We start from the raw sequence: 22,998 nt of genomic DNA on the forward strand, positions 1-22,998 counted from the left end.
TTTTTTAATTTAGTGCAAATTTCTAAAACTATTCAGAAAAACCTTTTCGGAAGTGATATAATTGGTTTAAATTTTCTACAAAATTTTTTCTGGAGATACCAAAAAAAAAAAACATTTTTTTAAAATTATTTTGAGGCTTATGCGAGTGTAGGCCTAATTTAACTAAATGAAATCGTTCCCTTTCTAGAGAAAAATATTTACTTCGTAAATTTCAATTTAAAAACTTAACCAGTTTAGCTACTAAAAAATGTCACCAGTTTAATATTTATTGCTCTCCATATTCATCTCACAAATATTCCTAAAAATTATTCAGCTCGCATATCCCCATTCATAACTAATGATCTCACCCCTAATTTCTTCTCTTACGAAACAATCAAAAATCAAAGTGTGAAATGTCTGGCATCCAGATACCACCTTTGTCAGCTACTCTGGTTGTAATTTAGCCAATTTGCATACTGTTTGTAGTTGTGAGCATTACATACCATACATCCATATATAGTTAAAGACACGCAACTAGTCACATCATGAAATGCTTATCGATTTCCCACAATTTTCCGACTCTGCTTTCCCGTTAACGCAAATAAAACGACGAAGGAGTGCACGTTCATCTATATATTTTTTTTTGCATGTGCACAAATACTTAGTTCTTAATACTTAGTTTGCTGGTGTGGAGTTGTTAGTGCAAGAAAGTTTGGTAACTATTGGTACCTTGGCACTACAACAAAAATGCGACAAGAAGTGCGCAAAAAAAGAGAGAAATATACATATGTGTATAACTGTTAAATCACCGCATTATACTGGCGGTCATTGTACTTGGAGCAAATAAGCAGACGACTATGTCCTTTGAATGCCAACAACCAGTAACAGTAATTTTTCGGCATTGCTCGTATAAATGCGCAAGTATTTTTTGTTTAAGCATAAAAGTCCTCGAACAAGTTAGTTAGCAAGCAACAGGATGGAAAGAGCTGCGGTGACCAATGAACATTATGGCAAAGTTATGTTAAGCAAAAGTTAAGAGCCGAAAGCTCAAGGGCGGTGACGCCATGCGAGTAAAGTAGACATTCTACACAGACAAATATGTATATATAAACATACATTTGTGAACTTATGAATTTTGGGTGTGTATGCTCGTGACCACAACTTAATATGTATTAGCACATATGAGTATTTGGTATTGTCGGCCTTGTAATTTTACTGTCTGGATTTGGTCTTAAACTGTTGTTTGTATGAAAGCTTATAATATTGCTCAATATCTGTTGAAGTGGTGGACATGTTCGCACATATGCTTTTGTCAAATATTATACGAGATTGTTAGCATGGTGCTAGCATTACGTCTTTCTCCTTGGTAGCTGTGGCTTTGTGAGTGAAGGTAAGTAAAATGTCACCATTAAATTTTTTTGTGCTTTGCCAATAGTTCTATAAGTATATTTTTATACTGATTTGTGGTGAATGGTGGACGGTATTTACTTCGGTTACATCATAGAGTATTTATTCTAAAAATAGTGTTGATTTTTCTGTGAAATATCTAGTATACATGTGAACTATTAATTGAAACATTTAATTTTTCTTATTTCCAAATGAAATGAATATTCATTTAATAGTGAAATAAGACTAATAATAAATAAAGAAAAGGCACAAGTGCGGTTGGAAACGAACTTTTTATACTCATGCAATTTCCAAAGATCAAGTATGTGGCAATATATTCAGGAGTAAACAAACTGTATATTTAACAACATATTGACCAATAATATGGAATAAAAAGTCAACCAGAAGTTTAAAATTTTTTATGTTATGGAGCTAGGGACACTTTTGATCCGATTTTACCAATTTTCGACAAAGTAACTAATTTTCGACACATTACTAATGGGAAAATATGCTTTCAAATTTAATTAAGATATCTCTGATCGACCGATATTTTCAGTAAGGAGTCCACAACGGGCACTCGTACTTAATCCGATTTCGCCTTTTTTCATAATGTATGATGAAATAATACTTACGGGAAATGTCTCCAGCAAAGTTTAGTGGATATTGAGATATGTGAATAAAACGTATCAAGGGGCTGGACCAAGCTTTTAACCATTTATTTATTTTAAAAACCATTTATTGTTTCAGTAAAATTTGGAAGATAAGGTTATCGCAACTGTGTATAATGTAGACCCTCAGATATATGTTTCCAGCTTAACTGTATAGACTATTAACTAAGCGAACTATTTCATAAAAAGAAGTACGATGTCGAGCCGCTGGTGAAGAGCCGTTGTTATATTACGTACTAGCACTGGACCTATGGATCTCGCATGAGTATAGCAGACATTGATTGACGACCAGCTCCTGCGCGACTAAGATATCCTTCTGACCTAGAGTAGAATGGAAGAGTTCTGCTGAACTACTTGCACTTCATCTTCAGTTCATCTTGCCGGAATCTTAGGTGTTCTTACTAATACGCATTAATGCTGTAAGGCTGTAAGGCTAAAAATACAATCGGACTCAAACTGTCTAAGTTGTATGGAAGAAGGTGAGTTGGAAACACTCAGGCATCATTGAAACATCCCGGCAGTCATACCTTAGGCGAACCAGAAGTCATTGCTGAAACTGACATTAGCCGCCTCAACAAACTTGTGATCGGCTCAAAGCGCTTCGTCAATTTTTAAAGGTCTAGCTGAGCAATTTTATAAGAGTTATACCTAGGTATCACAATGGGCCGGCTATAAGCTGTTCAAGTTAGTTTCCTGTTAGGATCGACCTTTCAAGCTAACCTTTCAACATAACCTATTCTTTTGGCCACTAAATTACGTCACAATAAAGTGATGGTGTTTTTGATTCTATAATCTGTTAGAATAAGCCGGAAATGCGTTGGGAATCATGCCTTAATACTTAAATACATTACATACAACATCCATCCATAAAAACAGTGTCGTCAGAAAATGATATTAAAAATATGAAAGTCACCCAAACAAATAGTGTCCTCTTGCCATTGAATGGCAAGTGGTCTGCACTTAAGTGCAGCCTCGAGAGCTGCATCTGTATGTGTGTGTCAGTGGTCAATTGCCTTCATAAATGCAAGTGAATTGCATCAATAAATTGTCTTTAGTCTTGTGGGAATCCGTCGTTACTTGTTGCATGCTACAGCTGGTGTAGCTGCAGTTGGTTCAGTAACTATATGAACCTCAGTCTATAAAATTTGATGAGGTAATGGTATTTTCAAAAGAGTTCTTTAAGCCCAAATTGTTTGTACGATTTTTTGAAAATCCCTGACTGTCTCAAACCTTTAAATTTCAAAGTTATTTAATATCTAGATAGCGACCAAAGTAAAGAAGTCACACCTTTTACTATTGCAGTAAAATAATTTAGGGTGTTTTTTATAATATAATTTAATTTTATAGCCAATAATTTAGCTTTATTATAAAGATAATGATTTCCCATTATATTTTAAAAATTATTTCGGGCAAGTTTCGAAAAAATGCCAGCCGAGAGATCCGCGACGCGTTAGATAGTCGTTCTGTTTCAATTCTCGCTTGAGTTTGATTTTGTAAGCGCGGAAATCAAGCATATTCCGTTGGTCTGAAGTTAGTTTGTTAATTAAGAAATGGCAAACCAAAATGAGTATAAATCAAGTATCAGCTGTCATAAAGACAAACTCCGAAAAAAGTATTACCTCATTGAAAACTACACGTCTAAAAGACACCAGTTATTAAGGCGTATAATTTACGGCTTTTCCCTCAAAAATCATAAATATAAGGAACAATCAATGACTACTCCGATACTAAAGACTTTATTGCCCATCGATTCGATTACGATTTCAATCAAAATTGCACTAAGCACCCTTAACCACACTTATTTTCCCACAGTTATGTAATATTACGGAACCCTGACCTTACCTCAATGAAATGCGTTAAAAATATCACGTCTCACAATACACAAACACAAATCCAGAGAACCTTTCATAACGCTCGTGCGTGGCAAGCCAAAATAAGATTATGTAAAAGTTGGAAAGAAAACAATGCCGAGTACGCAAAATAACCAGATTATTAGCCAAACTTCGTAGACAAGGTTAAGTTGCAACTAATTGCGGGACAACATGCAAAATGCCACAACAACAATGATGCGTTTCTGCCTCGAGCGGTTGTTCAAGTGACTGACGCCCGGTAATTGCACTAATGGCCAGCAGAAGACATACAAAGACAACGCAACAGCACATACGCGTGCAACTCATTCATCTATACAAATATACAAACAAATAGACGAGCATATTTGCCGACCGCCGTGTGTGTTCGGGACATTTAAATACTCACATAACCGCAATAGTGTGCTGAGAATGGTGTGAGGCTTTATTGGTCGCTTGCAACTTGCGGAGAAATGTGGCATGTAATGGAATAACCGTAATAACCATAAAATGTAAATAGGTTGTGTATAAATGACATTTAAGTGGCTGTATTAAAACTAAGTCGTTTTTACGCAAATAACACACACACACACATATTCATATATTTACATACAAATAAACATATATACGAACTGGTGAAAAAACTTACGCCCAATTTAATTACGCTCGTCACTATGGCCGCATTCCAACTATTTTCGATGCGCAGCAGCTCTTGTCGCGTCTCGACGCTCAGATAACGTGGCTCATGACCGGAACTCTGCAACAGAAAGCAATGCTGACGACTATCCACCGTTTCCGATTCTTTAACGACACGAAACATTGTCTGATAGACCTTGTAAGCCACCAGTGCCTTCGACAAACCGGCGACATTTAACTGTAAATGGAAAGAGAGAACAAAAGGAAAACAAAAATTTGTTAGCATTTGTGAAGGATCATTTTGCAAGAAAGGAAATAAAGACACAAAAAGAAAGTAAGTAAGAAATCAGCGCATTCAACTAATAAATTAGCAACGGCGTATTAAATGGCGGGCCGCGCAACAATGGAAATTATTGCCAACGTTCAGCAATTCATTTACCCACATCTAATTTGCTTTGTGCCGAAAAGCATTGCGGATCTTTACGACAACGTTTTTTCCATTTTATTTCTATTTAAAAATGTGCCGGAACGTCCGCAGCGATATGGCCATAAAAGCGGAAATTGCATTTAGAATTGATTGAAATGGCGGCTTGGTTTAATTCTGCAAAAACAATTGGCTAAAATAAAGCGAAAATTATGCACGCTTGACGAAAAAGATATGTAGTCGCTAAATGTTCACTTTCGAGAGCTTTGCTGCTTCAATGAGCTCTGCTGACGCTTGTTATGATTATTGCTTTGCGTTTTGCTGCTTTATTATTGCGCAAAGATTCAAGCATTTTTATATTTAATTGCATCGATTGCTGCCCTATTTATTTTATCATAATACTGTTTGTTTATTATTGCAGAAGCTTGAGAAAAAATATATGTAAAAGCTCGCACGGTGAGACAAAGACGCTTAAAAATATTGAATATTTAATATTATTTATAAAAAAGCGCATTAACTGTTGAATGTATCTTTGAGATGTGAGCTATTTACATTTTTAAAAATTATTGGAATATGTGAGGAATCGAGAGCTTCATAATTTTTTAATTTAATTATAAAATAATATTAATTGTTTTGGTAATTTGTATATTTTATGGTTGAAAATTCATAGTTAAAAAAGATTACGAGGAAAACTATTTTTCTAGCTTAGAAAAATTAGAAAAATTCAAAGGCTGATATACTACAACTTTACAGGTTTCGATAGTTATATGTATATCTTCTCAAATTGAACTGGGATTGATAAAAATAAGCTTAGGTTTGTGTGGTGTTGAAAAAAATCTTATGTGTGGCTTCTATCGGATTTCTCTTTCTCTCTATTTACGTTTTTGATATTAATTGTCAAATCTCGCTGAAACTTTAATCGCAAAATTCAAAAAGATTATACCAACAAAGGTACAAAAACACAATTCACCGAGGTCTATATAAACGAGAGTGAGTTTTTGTTGACAATGTTTAATCTTTGCCAGAAATAGATAATATTAATCTTTCGCTCACTAGATAATATTAATGTGAAGCTAGAGTTAAAATATTAATTGGATACGTGCGATGATTTCCGATTACCATTGTCACCCAATTTGAAAAATGAAGTGTTGAGAAAAACGTTCTTTAAGTTTTACCGGCTGAAGTGTACTGATCCAAACGGATCGACACTGCAGCGGATCGGACAGAGTATTTTTTTCACCGCCTTATCAATTGAGTAGTGCGTTTAAGACCCCAGAGCAACAAACAAAACAAAAAAAAAAAAAAAAGTTCAATTTATATTTGACTATTTCTTTTTTCCTTCAACTCTATTGTATATTTACTACTACATTTATATATTTTCAGTTTTAATTTGCGATATTTCCGGTACTTATATCTATATAGTAAAACAAGCACAACTTAATAAATATTACATGTAAATATTATTATTTTCAAAATATGCTCTTATATAGCTATATAATTCCGTAACGGAAATAAACCTAACACGATCACAAAGTATGCGCAAAATTTTTGCATACTTGGAGGCGTATTTTGAAGAGCAGGGTGATTCAAAAATAATATACAATTACAATTGTTTTAATGGCAAATAAAAATATGGAATTAAATAAAAATGTAATAATTAAAAATAAATTATTCCATATTCGGAGTCATAATATTAGTAACATTTTTATTATTTTGGTAAATAGCTACCACAGCTTTTGGAACAGTATCTCGTTAGTTTTCAACAGTACAATTGAAATTAGGTATTTATTATAATCGGATTATCAATGGTAATAAATTTCCACTTATCTTGGCTGGCGATTTCAACATCAATTTCGCTAATAAAAAATCAGAGCGGTTGAATTTGAGTGTCTTTTCTTTCGGAAAAATTGAATTTGAAAATGAATAATGAATGAATGAAATAAAAATCCACAACAAAATATGGGTCCATCCTTGTCGCGGTATTTTCCAGATATTTAGAGAATATCAAGTCACAAACTTATATTTCTTATTTCAGTTACCATAAACCTATAGTTTCAATGATAAAAATTCCTGAATAACCCACATGTATTGTAAGATAATAAAACTATTTTAAACAATATTAACTTCTCATCTCACTTAATAAAAGAAAAACAAATTGTTTTCTTTTCAATTACCACGCTCAAAAAGTGTAACTTGAATTAATATCAAAGAAAAAATATACTGCACAAAACATAAAAAAATAATTATAATTGCATAAATTGATAAAAAATGATATGCAATAGCTTTACCGCGGTAGTCCCCGAGTGCCACACGTACTTTTTTTATATTTTTAGATTTTTAACTCCTTATATCAGCCAATTGAACCACTGTAGCCTGGGACGTAGCAATTTCGTAACATCAACATTTCCCATCGCCTTGAATCAACAACATTGGCTGCATTGCTGCATAGCCACAGCATAAAATACGATTTTTATCTGCATAGTATGAGTGCTCGGAGAAAATTTTGCAAACAAAAAAATTCCATGCAACATAATTTTTTGCTATCTCACAGCACACGCACCAACACAACGCTGTGTGCAGGATATGCTAAAAGGAAATGCGATTTTCAATTTCAACTTATTTTTATGCACTTCTTTGTGTTTAGTTTTTTCAGCTTTATTATTTATGTACCATATTTATTTATTTTTTATATATTCTCTATGCTAGCAGTGCACAGTGAGTTTAAAATTTCCCTACACACACACACCCACGCTAGTATAGGTGCATGCATATTTTTTTTTTAGCAATGATTTTCTTTGCAATCATTGCTTATTTGCTTGCGCTGGCGTTTTTTCCATTGCAATGCAATTGCAAGTTCCAGCTCGAGTTGCGGTGAGTTACTTGGCGCCTGTTGGCTGTCGGCTTGGGTGCATTTGTATTTGTGTATGTATGAGTAGTTGCTAATATATTTTCCTCTGTCTGCTGATTTTACTTTGAGGTTTTTAAAAACAATTTAATTTTTTTTTTGCTTTATGTCAAAGCGCTTGCGTATGTGTGCATATAAATAGTCACATGTGCACTCATTCACTTCCAAGTCCACGTGGCGTATACGTGACATATGTCAGTGCAGTAATCTTGTTGTCGGCTTTGTGCTGGACGTAAAAATTTTCTTTATTGCAATTCTATGTTGCTTTGGCGCATTATTGCATTAAATCTTAAAAGTGCTAGCAATAACTGGAGAGGTTGTGTGTATGTGTATAGGTAAGGGTAAGTAGAATTTGATACATAAATTTCAGCTAGTTTTGTATGTATACAGAATATGATACAAAGCTTATAGGTTAATTAAGCTGAATACATTACATATGTATATATATAATATATTATTAAATAATGATGGACTAAACAGATAAGTCGTATTTCGACTTATTTATATTTTTGAGCTGAAACAATGATGACGTAAAAATAGTTTTCGTAATTTTCGTTAGATCTTTTTCAAAAATTCATTATATAAAATGTTGTATTCGTAATTTCACACTAATAGTATGTATATATATATATATAATATCTCGTTCAAAAACTGTAAATAATACCATATTAAAAAACTATTTCAACAAGGCGACCAAACATACTTTTAACTTAAATTCTAGAAAAGTCATTTCGGCATTAAAATAATATTTTTAAAGGTTCTGCTTGATATCTTACTGATTTATCATGCTCCGGACCGCTTAAAGTTTCCATAGTAAGGTAGCAATGTTTGTGACTTTTTTCTCCAAAATTTCAGTACAATGATTCCCGGGCCCTGGTTTTCTGTATACGGCTCTGTTATATCAGTATTATAATACATGAAAACTAATTTGGAATTTGTATATTGTACGAGGGTTGATTTTGAAATTTATAGAACAAAAACAAATATTAATCATCGAAAATCATTTTAATGTTTTTCAAAATATTCTTCATTAAGATCTATACATTTTGGCATGCGTTTGAACCAATTGTCGAAGCACTTTTGTCACTTTGATTGAGGTATCTCCAAAACATGTGTTTTGAACGCATCAGAGGCGATTGATCAAGTGTCGAAAAATTTTGACCTCTTAGTTTATTTTTACCTACGGGAATAAAAAGAAGTCATTCGGTGCCAAGTCAAGACTATACGGTGGATGACTCATCAAATCGATGTTTGAGTGCTCAAATATGCAGTTGTTTGAGGCGATGTGTGAGAGCTCTCATTGTTGTAGTGAAGAGTGATCCGTCTTCGGCAAGTGGTTTTCCTGATTTCTTGAAAAACAACTAGTAAACAAATGATTGTGTACTTGGTAATGGTTTTAGGTTGTTCTAGTGGTATGGTTGTAACATGTCCAGTTGTTCCAAAAAAAAAAAAACCATTTGCTTGAGTGTCTTGTGCGCGAACAAATGTTTCTTCTGTTTCGACGTGTTTCGAAGCATCGCTATCGTAGTTTTAAAACATTTCTCTGGACGAATAGACACGAACCTTGTTTTTAGTGATTGACAAATTCTTACCATTCATGCAATATTGAATGTACATATGCTGGTCCCACTAGTGATCTCAATCTCAATCAAACGATAGGTCAAAACGATCTTGCAACCATTGATTTTGGACGCCCTTCACGAAATTCGTCTTGGAGTGATCTACGACCTCAATTGAAATCACCATACCATCGATAAACACTGGTCCTTGATGGAGCTTCAACGACAAAAATTGAATCAAATTCATTGAAGTACTGCTGCTGAGCTAATCCACGACGAAATTTGTAAATAATAATCGCACGAAAATGTTCGCGTTTTAATTTAAATTTTTTTCCGAGATGAATACGAGTAAAGAATACAAATAGTGCTCGTATGTCAAAACTTTGTGAGTTTGTATAACGTATAATATGTAAAATTTTATGATAAAGTTGTGAGTTGCCACATTACCACACTAATATCGAACTACACTAAATTCTAGAATAGAGTTGCCACCTGTGGTAAAAGTCATATTAAAACTACTAAAAATTGTTTTTGAAATTATTTTCAGAAAGCCTTCTGAGAAGCATATTAAAAATAATTAAATTATAGATATTTTAAAATAATGTATAGTAGAGTTGTCAACTATTAATAAAAAGAAAAAATTAATAATACACGTATCTGTCAAACTTAAAGCTTTTTGGAAGTTATTCGAGAAGCTTTTGAGAACCGTTTAGCTTAGACGCATTTTATAATAGCAAATTATAAAATAAAACAAATTATATGGAAATATTTTGGTTAACATTTTTTTGATTGATTTTCCTTGGTTTTTTCGTGAGTTTCGTGGCTTTAGGAAATCGAGTCAATTATTAAAATTATATTAAATATCATAAAAGTCTATTAATTTATAAGTGTTGGGGATTAAAATACTTGTATATTCCTTGCAAGAACGGTAAACCGGATTTCTATTTGTAAAAATTTCAAGTGTCTGTTAGTTTGGGTAAATAATTCCAAATTAGCATTACTAAAAGCAATGAATGCTTCTTAAACCTTCTTCGGAATATAGTTTACTGTGGCTGTTTTGACTGACTGACTGAGGCTATCTTTAAAAGCTAACAAAATTATATGGGAATAAAGTTTGCGATAAGTTAAGATTTTACATTAGATATATTAAAGAGTTCTCTTAGGTAAAAAATAATAGATAATGGAAAAACAAAAAAAAAAATCCATATAATCCACTATAATATTTTTTTAATATGGACTTATTAGTCAGCTTCAACATTGATTCTTTGAAATTATCATACTAATGTTAGTAAAACTTTTGATAAACTTGATTTACCCCCAAACAAAACAGCTTTTAAAATTTTCAGTGTTATGCCAAAACATTTGTCAAAAAAATATATGTCAGTATGTATGTACATGCGTATGCCAAAATGTATCTTCAGAAATTGAAATTTGTATTAAATATATTTATTTTTTACCACACAACCTACATTCTGTCATACAATTTCTGCAGAATTTTTCAATCAAAAATGCCCGCAGGTGAAGGTTGGTGAAATTGTTGTTGTTGCTTTATGTATGAATTTATAAATCTCAGCATAATTTTACACCCCACTCTCAAAGTTCGAATTACGAAGAAAGTAAATTGAGTATTCCAAACCGTTTAGCACTTTGTTTTACACATATCAAAAACTTAAAGCTTTACCAGAGAGGGAAAGAAAATTTAAGAAACGAAAGGAGCTGAAAGTAAAGGTAATGTCAAAATCACCAATTCGCTGGCGTATTTGCCATTTTAAATAAAATTTGATTGATAATCGGCATTGTAAAATATACGGCCTCGATTGCCTTAAGCTGACACATATATATACTAAATATATATATTATATATTTATATACGCGAACTGTTCAACAAAAAAATTATTGATTTTCTATTTTACGGAATTCAGGCCATAAAGTTAGGGGACAGATGTAATTTCTCGAAAAATAAATGTCCCTAAATTGTTCAACAATAGGCAAAGTTCTCAATACTTATTGCCGCAAGGCCTGAAAAGCAATCACTAATGCGAGAAAAATTTATATTGACAGCAATGAAAAAGATGCTTTTAGTATATTTTGCGAGTAGATTACAAAGGGACCAAATGACAGCAGCCATGGTTGATAGCGGCGCGACACGAACGCGACAAGCTTGTAATCTTCGCAAAGTGGTTGAATAATAATGTAAGAATATGGATTGGAAAATAAGGTAACGCTATTAAAGTAAGACTAAAATACGAGTGAAGCTCCCTGTCAGTTGAAATGTGACATGACGTAAAATTTCGACAGCGGACACAAGTAAAAATATATGTAGTATATTATACAGAGTGGATGACTGCACAAGGTGGTCCGAATTACTTTCGAAACATGGAAAGTCAACAGTAGACACATGTATGCTCATTCTGACAGTTTAAAAAAAATCTCGAAAGTTCGCGAACTTTATAGTCGCTTGTTTTAGAAAAATCATAAGTGAGTTTTTAATTATTTTATACGGCTTCTTAAAAAAACAAAATCACCTCGAAAGCTAACATGAGGGGACATTGATATTGTGGTTCTCTTAGCTTAAAACCCTTTAGTCTTTCGATATTTGCCAGTGGCGATGATGAAGGTGTGAGCCAGGGATTTGTTATTTGCAAATCGGTTCGTTTTTTCCTCCTCGTTTTCTTCGGAGAAGGTTTGCCGGTAAAGAAAACTGTTTTGTCTCTGCCTTGAGTTCTGGTATGTACCAGTGTATCCATGTTTATTCGTCACAAAACGAGGTAGATTGCACTTAATCAGCATGAACCGCCTCATGGTAACATTTGTTGTACTGAGAATGCAAACGCAGCACCCATCAATCCATAATAAATATCTCATTCAAGATATGATCCACGCGATCTTTTGAGATGCCTACGGTCTCAGCTCTGCTATCTGCTATTTCACTCGCTCTAAATCGACGTGCGACAACGTTAGAACTTGTCAAACCAATTTTGACGTTCCCAATCGAAGGAGAAGTTTTACCGTATACAGTATTAAGGGCTCTTTGATTTCACTGCAGACGTTCTCAAAACAAAACTACGATTGAAATTCGGAAATTTTGACAGTAGCCGTCTACGAGAAAGTACGAAACGAACATGTAAGTACTTCTCCTCCGATAGTGGCGCCAAATGGTGGTAAGGCTTAATAATTATTGGACCACTCTCATTAGTACAATTTAAAGCGATAAAATCTTTTAAACGAATATTGGGCAAGCGATTCGTCGTATTGGTTATGAAATTGTCATCAATATTGTAAAGACAATAATAAATAAAGAATAAACTAATAATTAGCCACAACAAGCATTTTTGATAATTTTTACGAATTAATAAAAAAGAAAACGCGTTCTATGGACCACCCTTGCCAAAAGCTGCAAATGGCACATATTTGCGAAGGCAGATGTTAAATATACGCATTTAACCCCACTGCGGTAAATCCATGAAGAATCAATAGCTCGCAGGTGACAGTCGGTACACATGTATATACACCAGTACAACTACCTAAAATTTTACGCCGACAAAGCCCATGACGTTGATAGGCACACACGTACATATATTGTATATATATACTATATACTCGAAAGTATACATATATAAAGCATAAGTGAGTACAATGTGCGTGATTGGTGTTGATATTACTGACGCGTCGGAGGCCATTCACCGATATGCAAATATACGCAGTTCATGACACGCAGCTGTGCGAAATGCCGAAACATTGAAACGCCAAAAAGGTGCATTTGCTTGTGTGTGCAATTATATGTACATATATCAGTATTTAAAAAGCCGGCAAAAGGTGCGCGTGTGGGCTCTCGGGTGGTAGGTGAAGGTACACAAAAATAATTTGCATATACTCGTAGATATAAAGGAAACCGCAAAACAAATCAAAAATAAGCCGCATTACATATATACACACATACATACATACATATGGAAGGCTTCTGCGCAACAATGTCGACAATTTAATTGAAAACAAAGCAATTTTTTTGCAAACTAAATTCGATCGATTTTTCGAAAATGCACTGATGTTGTTGCTACATGCGTGTGTGTGACGTGTGGCGTGAACAAATATTTGCGTGTACACACTTTGTTATAAATAATTTAAGCAAACACGTTATTTTAAACACATGTGTAATGTATGTGTGTGTGTGTGCGCGTATCGGTGATAGAATTGTGTGACTAAATAACTCATGCGATTAATTTAAATGAAGCGGGTAGGTGAAGTAATTAAACATTGTTTTAAATTAATGCTGAGTTTCGGCTACTTTAAATGTTTTTAGAAAATTTTAAAATGATTTCAGGCAAGTAACCGTCGCGGCTAGCTCTAATAAATGCCAGCCGGGAGGTCCAATTTTTGACCACTATTTGTACCAATTGCCTACGTAAATCAACAATAATGCGCCGAGTATTATCTTCGACGGCGTCAATCGTCTGGGGTTTATCTGTGTATAACTAGAAGCGACTTCACAAAACCCCACCAAAAGTTTCTTTCTTCACCAAAAGTGTCCTTCAATACTTTGATTGTTTCTTTGGCTGTATGGCATCTTGCGCCGACTTGTTGGAACCAAAGGTCGTCCACATCAACATTCTCCGATTCAGGTACGAAAAAGTCATTAACCATTGCTCTATAGCGTTCCCCATGGACTGTACGAGTAGCATTGTGGTCGGCTTCATTTTTGAAGAAATATGGAACAATGATTCCTCCTGCCTATAAAGTGAATTTTTGAGGATGCAACGGCGTCTCATTCATTGAAAACCGAACGTCTAAAAAAACACCCTTTACTAGGAGCTTTCTTAGAAAAAATCTTTGTGTAATGAAGCAGATAGCCTATTTATATGTAGATGTGTATATAATTTTTGTAAAGGTATATGCAACACCAAAAAAACAATAGTGTTTTATACAATTTTTCATAGCATAATTTATGAATATGAGTCTTCTTTCAATTCATGAATACTAGGATGGAGCGAAAAAAAAAAATTGTTTTGGGGTCAAATTTGTAGATTATAAAATAAGAAAATTTTTTGAAAACAAAATTTGGAAAAAAAGTTTTGAAAAAAAATATTGGAAAAAAAGCTTTGGAATAAATTTTTTAACTTCCCGCTAAGAAAATTGAAAATTTTCTAAAAATCGGGAAGATATTGGTTTCACCCCATTTTGCAAAAATCGAGTTCTCAACAGATCTCGACGTTTTGAGGGTCGAGGAAGCTTCCCCGAACATTTCTACGATGATGTCCGTATGTCTGTATGTATGTGTGTGTGTGTGGATGTATGTGACCCTCTTATAACTTAAACGGCTCAACCGATTTGAATAAACTAAACGGCATTCCAAAGGGTTTCATTGCACTTGAATTTCGTGTGAGTTTGGACCCAATCGGACCAGTAGATTTTGAGAAATCTCAAAAATAAAAGTTTTTTTTTATTTATTACATTAAATTATTTTACTACATTAAATTAGCAATTGTTGGTTCGTCAAGTATAATTCATTATATAATATTATACCCCAACGCAACCTAAAAGAGGGTTGTTGTTGCATACTTTGAATAGTTATGCGGCATGCCACTTTGCTAAGTGTGTGTTATGCATAACTACTTGCTATGTTAAGAGCAAGCAAACTCATTCACGAATTTGTTTAAAAATAAAAAAATGTATATAAATTAAAATTTGTTGACGAGTTCGGTGTGCACTTTTAATGAGCAACATTTGTAAGTGGTAATACGTGGCGTATGTGTAATGTGTGTTGACTCAACAGCCTTGTTGCCCATAAGTGTATAATTATATGTACTTGTGTGTATATACATGCATACATGCATAAATACACTAGTCGAATGCATGTTTTTAAATTTATGTGCACAATATGCATGAGCAGCCGCACACTCATTCATTAATTAATGTACGCACTCGCTTATATTTAACTTGTAAAATTTCAAAAGTATAGGTACATATGTATGTTTAAATATGTGTACTACAATATATGGTATATGCGGCTCATATGCTTGCAAATACTTCGTATATGTATGTGTATATGCATAGCTGCATTTTGGTTTGTGGCTATGCATTACTTTGCCCCAATTTTATGCACAAATTTGAAATTCAAGTTATGAATGAATGCGAAGAGGCATTTGGGTCAATAAATTGAATAAAAGAAGTAAGCAAGCGCTAAGCTCGGATGTAGCCGAACATTTTATACTTTCGTAATATTCATGTAACACACCTAATGGTTATATTGGTGTTAGATGAAGGCCTTGGCTGATTGTAGTTATATTTAGCGCACTGCTAGCGTGTACTCTGTACTTCACTCATTGTTGACATTAAGCTATGGTATAATCCGTGTTATACGGTCACTAAATTTTGCTAATATATCATATGTTATTTATATTGACCGATATATATGGTATAAAGTCAACCGAAAGTCTCAAAATCCGTAAATAAGGTACAAAATCCGTAATATAGGAACCGAAGGAAGCATTAACGCAATTTTATTAATTTTCGGCATCACGATTTACTATTAACAGATAAATATGTATACTTACTAGGTTTCGTTAATATAACTCATAATAAATATTAGTGAAGATATCTTTATGGCATGAAATGAACTGGAAGTTTGAAAATTTTTATTCTGGGTATATGGGAGCAAAGGGAATTATTGACCCAATTTTAACCAATTTTTAATACAAGGGCTTGATTATTAACAGGAAAAAAACTCTCTGAATTTTATTAATATATCTCAAAGATTGACCAATATATTCGTTATAAAGACAGATATAAACACTCAGGTCCTCGTATTTGGTATCAGGGAGCTTAAAAAGTTATAGTTTGATATCCACAATTTTTAGATGAGAGTTGCTACATTTAGTATTTTTGCAAATTTTAATCCATTATCTATTTATCTAGTTTGTTATATAATATTATCAAGTGAAAGAATCTTATGACATTTAAAATTGTGTTATATGGGAAGTAGGCGTGGTTGTAGCACGGTCTCAGAATTTCAAGATATCTCAATATTTACTCAAGTTATCGCTTGCACGGACGGACGGATAGATGGACCCAGAAAAAGGTTTTCGCAATCCAATTTTTTCTAGAGGGCATAGCAAAACGAACTCTTTTTCCATGTACTTTTTTGAGCATATCGGAGGTATAGCGTTGACGCTCGTATGTTCCTAACGTTAGCTGAACAAAACTATTATACTATTATACTACAATATTATACTCAGCGCAACATGCTGCAAGAGTATAATATGTCTGCACGTATACACACAATATGCTCGTCTGTCTAATATTTATGCACAAATATCCGTATATTTTCAGGTATTAACACATTTATCAATGTTATTTTAGATATTCAAAAGTCTTTGTTGTCAATAATAAACTCTAATAATTAAATAGTGCATTTTATGCATAAAATTGATATTTTACATTTCATCTAGATAAGAATGAAAATTTTACAGCAATTTTCGCATCAATTACGGTTATGGCTAGCAAAGCAATGCAAATGCTACACATAAGCAACAACTGAAAAAAGTAACTCCTTTTAAATAAAAGCTGCACGCATGACTCGCCTGTAAAATGAAGCGGAAGTGAGTGGAAATGTAAGAAATAAAACATGCGAATTCATGCTTACTAAAGCGTATAAAATTGGAAGTTATCAAATACACCGGAAGCTATAGCGCTTGCGGCCAGTGGACTCACTAGCTGCACTATATACATATGTATGTATTATATCTAGGTATGTAAATATAAAATGCGTCCGAGCTTATGAGGACAAAATTTGCATTTATGCAGTTTTTATCATTTTTGTTGTTCAGAACATATATATTTTGCACTTTTTGTATGATTTTTTGCATTTGTTTGTTTTTTTCGCACTTTTTCTACTTTTTTACCAACGATTGGTGCAAACTGTAGGTGGCAGAAAATGGTTTGGTTTGTCGCTATCGGATTTGTTGCTGCCATAGACACGTAAATTGTTTGGCGCGAAAATGCACTGCCTGTCATATTTGGTATTTGGAATTCACTTCCTGTTTTATATGCTCACAACGCGCATCGTAAAATGTATCAGCAATAGGGAAATTCATATTTGTGTTTTTATAGTTATTGCAAGTGACAGCGAATGTGTATGCATGTGCTAACCCAATATTCGTGAGAAATGTGTCATTTCATATTGATGCAGATGTGGATAGTTGTATATATATGTACGAGTATGTATATACATATATCGATGCACTCTTAGATTCCGTCAATCATTTCCTTGATCAATATTTTTTACTTTCAGCGAAATACTTTTACACAAACAGTGCAGCTCTTAAATTTTTATTCAAAATCCATTTCATCACTCAATGTTTCAATCAAATATCAGTTTAGTTATTTGATTGAAAATTTAAATTTTGGTTTGGACCAGGAATATATGTCAATTCTATAAGTTATTAATTGGAGTAGCCTAAATTTGTGTTCCTACAGTATTATTTTTTAGATAGTAATTTTAAAGTCAATCTACTTGTTGTTGTTGTAACGGTTATCTAGTTCCCGCTTGGATGATTAGTGATAGTTTGGTTGTCGTCGAGGTCATCTAACGGGAGGCCCAAGAAACAGGCTGTTTCGACGGGATCGGACTATAGGCAAAAGGGTGTTAGATGAGTTGGTGTTGTTGGGCATGCAAAGGGGTGGTTAGTATCATGCGGATCAGGACATTGCACGCAGGACATATGTTTGGAATGTCTGGCTCTATTCTGGATAAGTAGGAGTTTATCCTGCTACAATATCCAGATCGAAGTTGCGCGAGGGTAAGTCAAGGGTGTTAGTTTAAGTCAATCTAGTTAAATCCGTTGGTTGCAACGAAATTGCGTTACGTCACGCTTGCAGCATACAGCCATAATAATATGTAGAGCTGAACCGATTGGAGTTATGTGTTTTGTAGTTTGTTTGTGGTAATAATTTGCTGATTTGAAAGAAAATATGTAAAGGGTTGCCACTTGTTTGAAGTTTTTAAGTAAAATAATGTTTGTGTCAAATTTTTTTCAATAATATTGTTTAACTATTCCAAATTTCATATGAGGATTATATTAATAATGGGTTGGTAAAAAAATAGGTTAGGGTTGCCACCTGAAACGCTTAAGAAACATAATATTTGTTCTAAATGTTAAATGTTAAACATTTTTTTAAAAGAGATGTCATATATTTGTTAAATTAAAATTTAAACGTTTTATCAACTGAAAATTTATATAATTTCCACTCAGCACTCTATGTATGTTATCTCAAAGAATACAATATATATGGTATCGTTAATACTATATAATACCTATCTCTATATTGTTTTTAATGTTTAAACATCACACAGTCAGGCAACTTTCACATTATAGTGCGTTAATTAGTTTTTAAAGTTGAATGCAACTTTTTGTATGTTATTAGGTGCTACTTGTATATTATGAAGAATTTTAATCAAAATTTTTATTTTGTACTTACCGGTGGTGTTTCAAAAAGCATCACTTCAGTGCCTTTCAATACTAGAAAACGTGGTTTGTAGCTTTGCCAGGAGATATTGTTGTTAATAACACCCTCGTTCACCCAGCCCATGTATTCGATGCGTTCGCCTACGGCAAAATTGCGATTGTAAAGCTTCATCTGAAGAAAATGGAAAATGCGAAAATTAAATAGATTTTGATACTTTTACTAAATGCTTTGCAATAATTGAAAGTTAAGCATATGTATATGCATAAACTTTGAAATTTTTATAGATGTTCAATAGTTCTATGAAATACGGTGCTTAGAGCAACGATTAATATATTTTCGTTTTGCAAATATTTATTTGCTTTCAAATAAGCATTTGCCTTAGCAAATAACTTTTCGTTATTGCAAATTTTTTCCCAGCGAGAATTCTCTGGAGGTTTTAAATCCGAAAAGAGTTCGTGGATAACAGATCCAGAGAATACGGTATAAGGAAGCAATTATTGGTATGGAACATTGTGATGAAAGTGAGTTCTCACGGTAACCTCTTTGCAAAGAGCTTTAAGATACTAAAATAATAATGAAAATTAAGTCTAAAATCGATACATATGGAATAAGATGTCAATCTGAATTTGTCCACTTATCTTTTTTGCTCCGAAAAGTTACTGATTTGCCGGAACGCTCGATATCGGGCTTCTATAAAATATACATACCACACAAACTGATCGATCAAATTCAAGTGCTTGTATGGAAAACATTTTTACTTGATAATATATTATATCTTCACGAAACTCGGCACAGATTATTGCTCAAGGCAGCGTTACAATCTCAAAACAAATTGTTTAGAGCGGAACACTTAGCATACTATATGTCAGTACGTTTTCAGATTTCGTTTTAGATTTGCTATAAGAAATAAATCTGTGGGAGTATGTTAGCTAGCTAGCTTCGGTGTAGAAGTATTAATTGTTCCATAGCAATAGGTTAGCGTTTTAAGTAATATATGTCTATAGGTCGGCGTGGCTACACGTAATGCAAACTTTTTTCCTTAGTCTCATGAACTGCTGTATTGAAACTTAGTTCTTTAGTCGAATTTACCTTTGCTTATCAATTAATATTTCATAAAAATATTTCTTAGCTTACAATCTGAAAACAATACACAGTCCAGCTAGACTGATGCAATTATTCCGGCAAAATAATACCTTCATAATATTTGTATATTTCATAGTCACAACCACTGTTATATTTGACATTCGATTTTATAAACCTTTACAAATATAGTCACTCCCAAAGGACCAAATGTCTTCGCTACTTTTAACAAAAGCAATTAAGGCGTTGATTTACAAATAGTCATTGCTTTGGTAAGCCAGATATTTGCTGCTTTATTTATGACCAATTTTTCAGTTCTTCCTTCCACTCACTCGATATGTGGTTTTCATTGCTACGATTCGCTATCTCACGAACTTTATGTTTGTTTCACAACTCTGTTTGTATATTTTTTGTTATTATTTTATTATTGCAGAGCAATGGTGTAAAAACCGGTGGGCTGGTGGTTGTCTTCCTGACCTCGTACTCATATGTGTTGTTTGCATTGAATTGCTGCATTTCCGGTACTTCCGTTTCTGACCGGTTGGCCACTCAGCAGGGTTGAATTTTGTTTTCAACATCAAAGTAACTATTGATCGTGGAAAATATTCATGTTGTTGTGTTTGTTTTCAATTCAAAATTGATTAATTAAATTCGTGTCTCCATTTTTTTCGGGAAAATCGCAGAGGTGAACAACAAGCTTTAACTATACAAGTTTATGTAAAGAATGGTTACTTTTCAAAAGAAAAGTTCGCGAAAAAACTTGATAGGAATTTAATATTTTATCTTTATTGAATGAAATCAATAGCTTAACGCTTTACAGAGTGGAAAATATCAGAAAGTTAATATCAAACGATTTTGCCCTATAATACTTTTTTCCCTTTACATTGTATGTGGACTTGGACGATTTTGTTCATATGGAAGTGGGTTCTACTGATCAGGAACTTCAGCTCATGAGATATTGATCTGAAATTTTGCGCACGTGCATTTATTTTTTTGACCTTTTTTCCAAACAAAACTGTGAAATGGCCCACCCTGTTTAAGTGTATATGCAGATCCACGTTGTTACACTTATACATGTGGACACTTCTGTCGCTAGTGTGTTGATTTATTCCCTCATCAAAGGCACCACAAATGCGCGCAGGTGAAAGTTGATCCTTGCCGCTTTGTATTCACGCGTCTCAGCGCTCATAACATGGCGATTCATGGCATCGATGTATTCATGATTTTCTGATTTGTTTTTGTTTTTGTACTCAATGCTTTGCGTTAAACTTTTAACACATCGCTATTATTTATCCCTGTCGTTATTTGTGTTTCTATCACCCTCCAGAGATCCCGATTTCCATACATACACACACTTACATATAAACAGATAAGTTCCTTAGCACATACTATATATTCGCACTGTAAATCGGTTGCTTTTTAGCCATGGTTTCCGTTGGCACTTTGCAATCAACCGCTGCTGCTTGGAGCGCTCATATAAATTTGCTTTCATGCAACGTGAATCCTTTTGTCTCATTGTAGTGGATTAAGTTGATTATACTTTGAAATGGTATTTGTGAGCTATACAGGGTACATACTCAAGTGCAAGTGTGGACTTTGGTGCTTTCAGCTTTTATGCTTGCAATTACGCTAATTAATTTGATGGCGCGAACAATGCGCTTGAGTGTTGGCGAAACTAGGCTGGCGTTGTCGGAAAGTAGTCTAAGTGTAAAATTATGATAATTAAAATGTTAGGACAACACATGGGTCAATGGCCTATTATATTTAAGAATACGGTATATAAAATAGAATTCAAAAGTGTGAGTGAGTATTTTCGATGAATAGAGTATTTTTGACGAACTACTCTGAATGACACCTGTGTGACCGTTGAAGCACAATCGTTTTTTTTTTTTTTGAAAATAATAGACAATTTAGTAGTTTTTCCGACTGATAGTAAGAAGTATTCTACATAAAAAGAAATCAAAATAAATGCTTATTCGTGGCTCATTTATACCATGTTTCGATCAACATTTAATCATGTTATTTAGGCTGTTGAGTAGATTCTCTCGCTAATCTACTATATTTAACAAGATATCGCCATACAAAAAATGACACTCGCTAATCTCGTCAACGAGGAGATAAGAAGCTAATCTACTCGAAATGCGACTCTGATTTTGCGACATCTGTTTATCAGTAGGGAAATTTATCACAGCTGATTTAGACACTACAAAGAGCAAAAAAATGTAAACAAACAAATAATTTGAAAGCAAAGCATTTGAATTCACTTCCAAAATCAAAAAAAATCGTCCATTCTTTCCATTAAATGAAAAATATTTAAAACAAAATAACTTTTATAACAAAATACTACAATACAATGTTTCCTTTTACTAAATATTAAACGATGTGAATTTTTTAATGTCTAAAACAGCTGTTTCATAAAACTCCAACGACAGTGAGAACAGTCTAGATTAGTGAATAGATTAAATGTCTATTCACTTAAAATTTTTGGTCGGAATTTGGCATTAGCATTTGGCAGAACCCACATAGCTATCGTGAAAAAGTCGAGTAATAAATTTTTTTTTACTTAAAATATTAAAGATTTTGACACGAGTGGAACAAACCAACACAAGAAAAAACATTAACCGAAGCTATGATACCCATCACAAATAAGAAAGTGTCCATTAATAATTTGATTTTGACCGTTCTTTCTGTATGTCGTTATATGCTATAGTGGTTCGATCTGAACAATTTGTTTGCAGATCATACCTTTTCCTTGGACAATAATGCATGCGAAATTTCGTGAAGATATCATGTTCGATATGATCAGTATGACTAAGGCATATCAAGGTTGCAGAGTAAAAGAGCTATTAAAGTGTGAAAAGTTTCAGATAATATATACACATTTAAAAAGGGTAAAATATTTTTAAACATATTTTAAGACACTGTTAAATTTTCCAAACATAATTGGTTAGGTTAGGTAAGGTGGTGAGAGTTCGCCATAACAGCTTTATTTTGTACTCCTCATATATTGAATAGTAATATGCTATCTTAATATTTATGTAACATATATACA

At 33.4% G+C, this 22,998-nt stretch overlaps 1 protein-coding gene across 3 annotated transcripts in view; it reads right to left on the reverse strand.

The window, feature by feature from the left end:
• Nucleotides 1-22,998, reverse strand: part of Syn2 (Syntrophin-like 2) — a 94,348-nt gene that overhangs the window by 11,574 nt on the left and 59,776 nt on the right. For all 3 annotated transcript variants that reach the window (XM_036363440.2, XM_036363438.2, XM_070108260.1), the window contains 2 exons: nt 18,879-19,037; nt 4,530-4,754 (listed from right to left, as the gene is read on the reverse strand). In XM_036363440.2, the coding sequence (XP_036219333.1) occupies nt 4,530-4,754; nt 18,879-19,037 (384 nt within the window). The remainder of the gene's footprint in view (nt 1-4,529; nt 4,755-18,878; nt 19,038-22,998) is intronic.

Source organism: Bactrocera oleae, chromosome 4, assembly GCF_042242935.1.
Source record: "Bactrocera oleae isolate idBacOlea1 chromosome 4, idBacOlea1, whole genome shotgun sequence".
NCBI classification, from domain to species: Eukaryota; Metazoa; Arthropoda; class Insecta; order Diptera; family Tephritidae; genus Bactrocera; species Bactrocera oleae.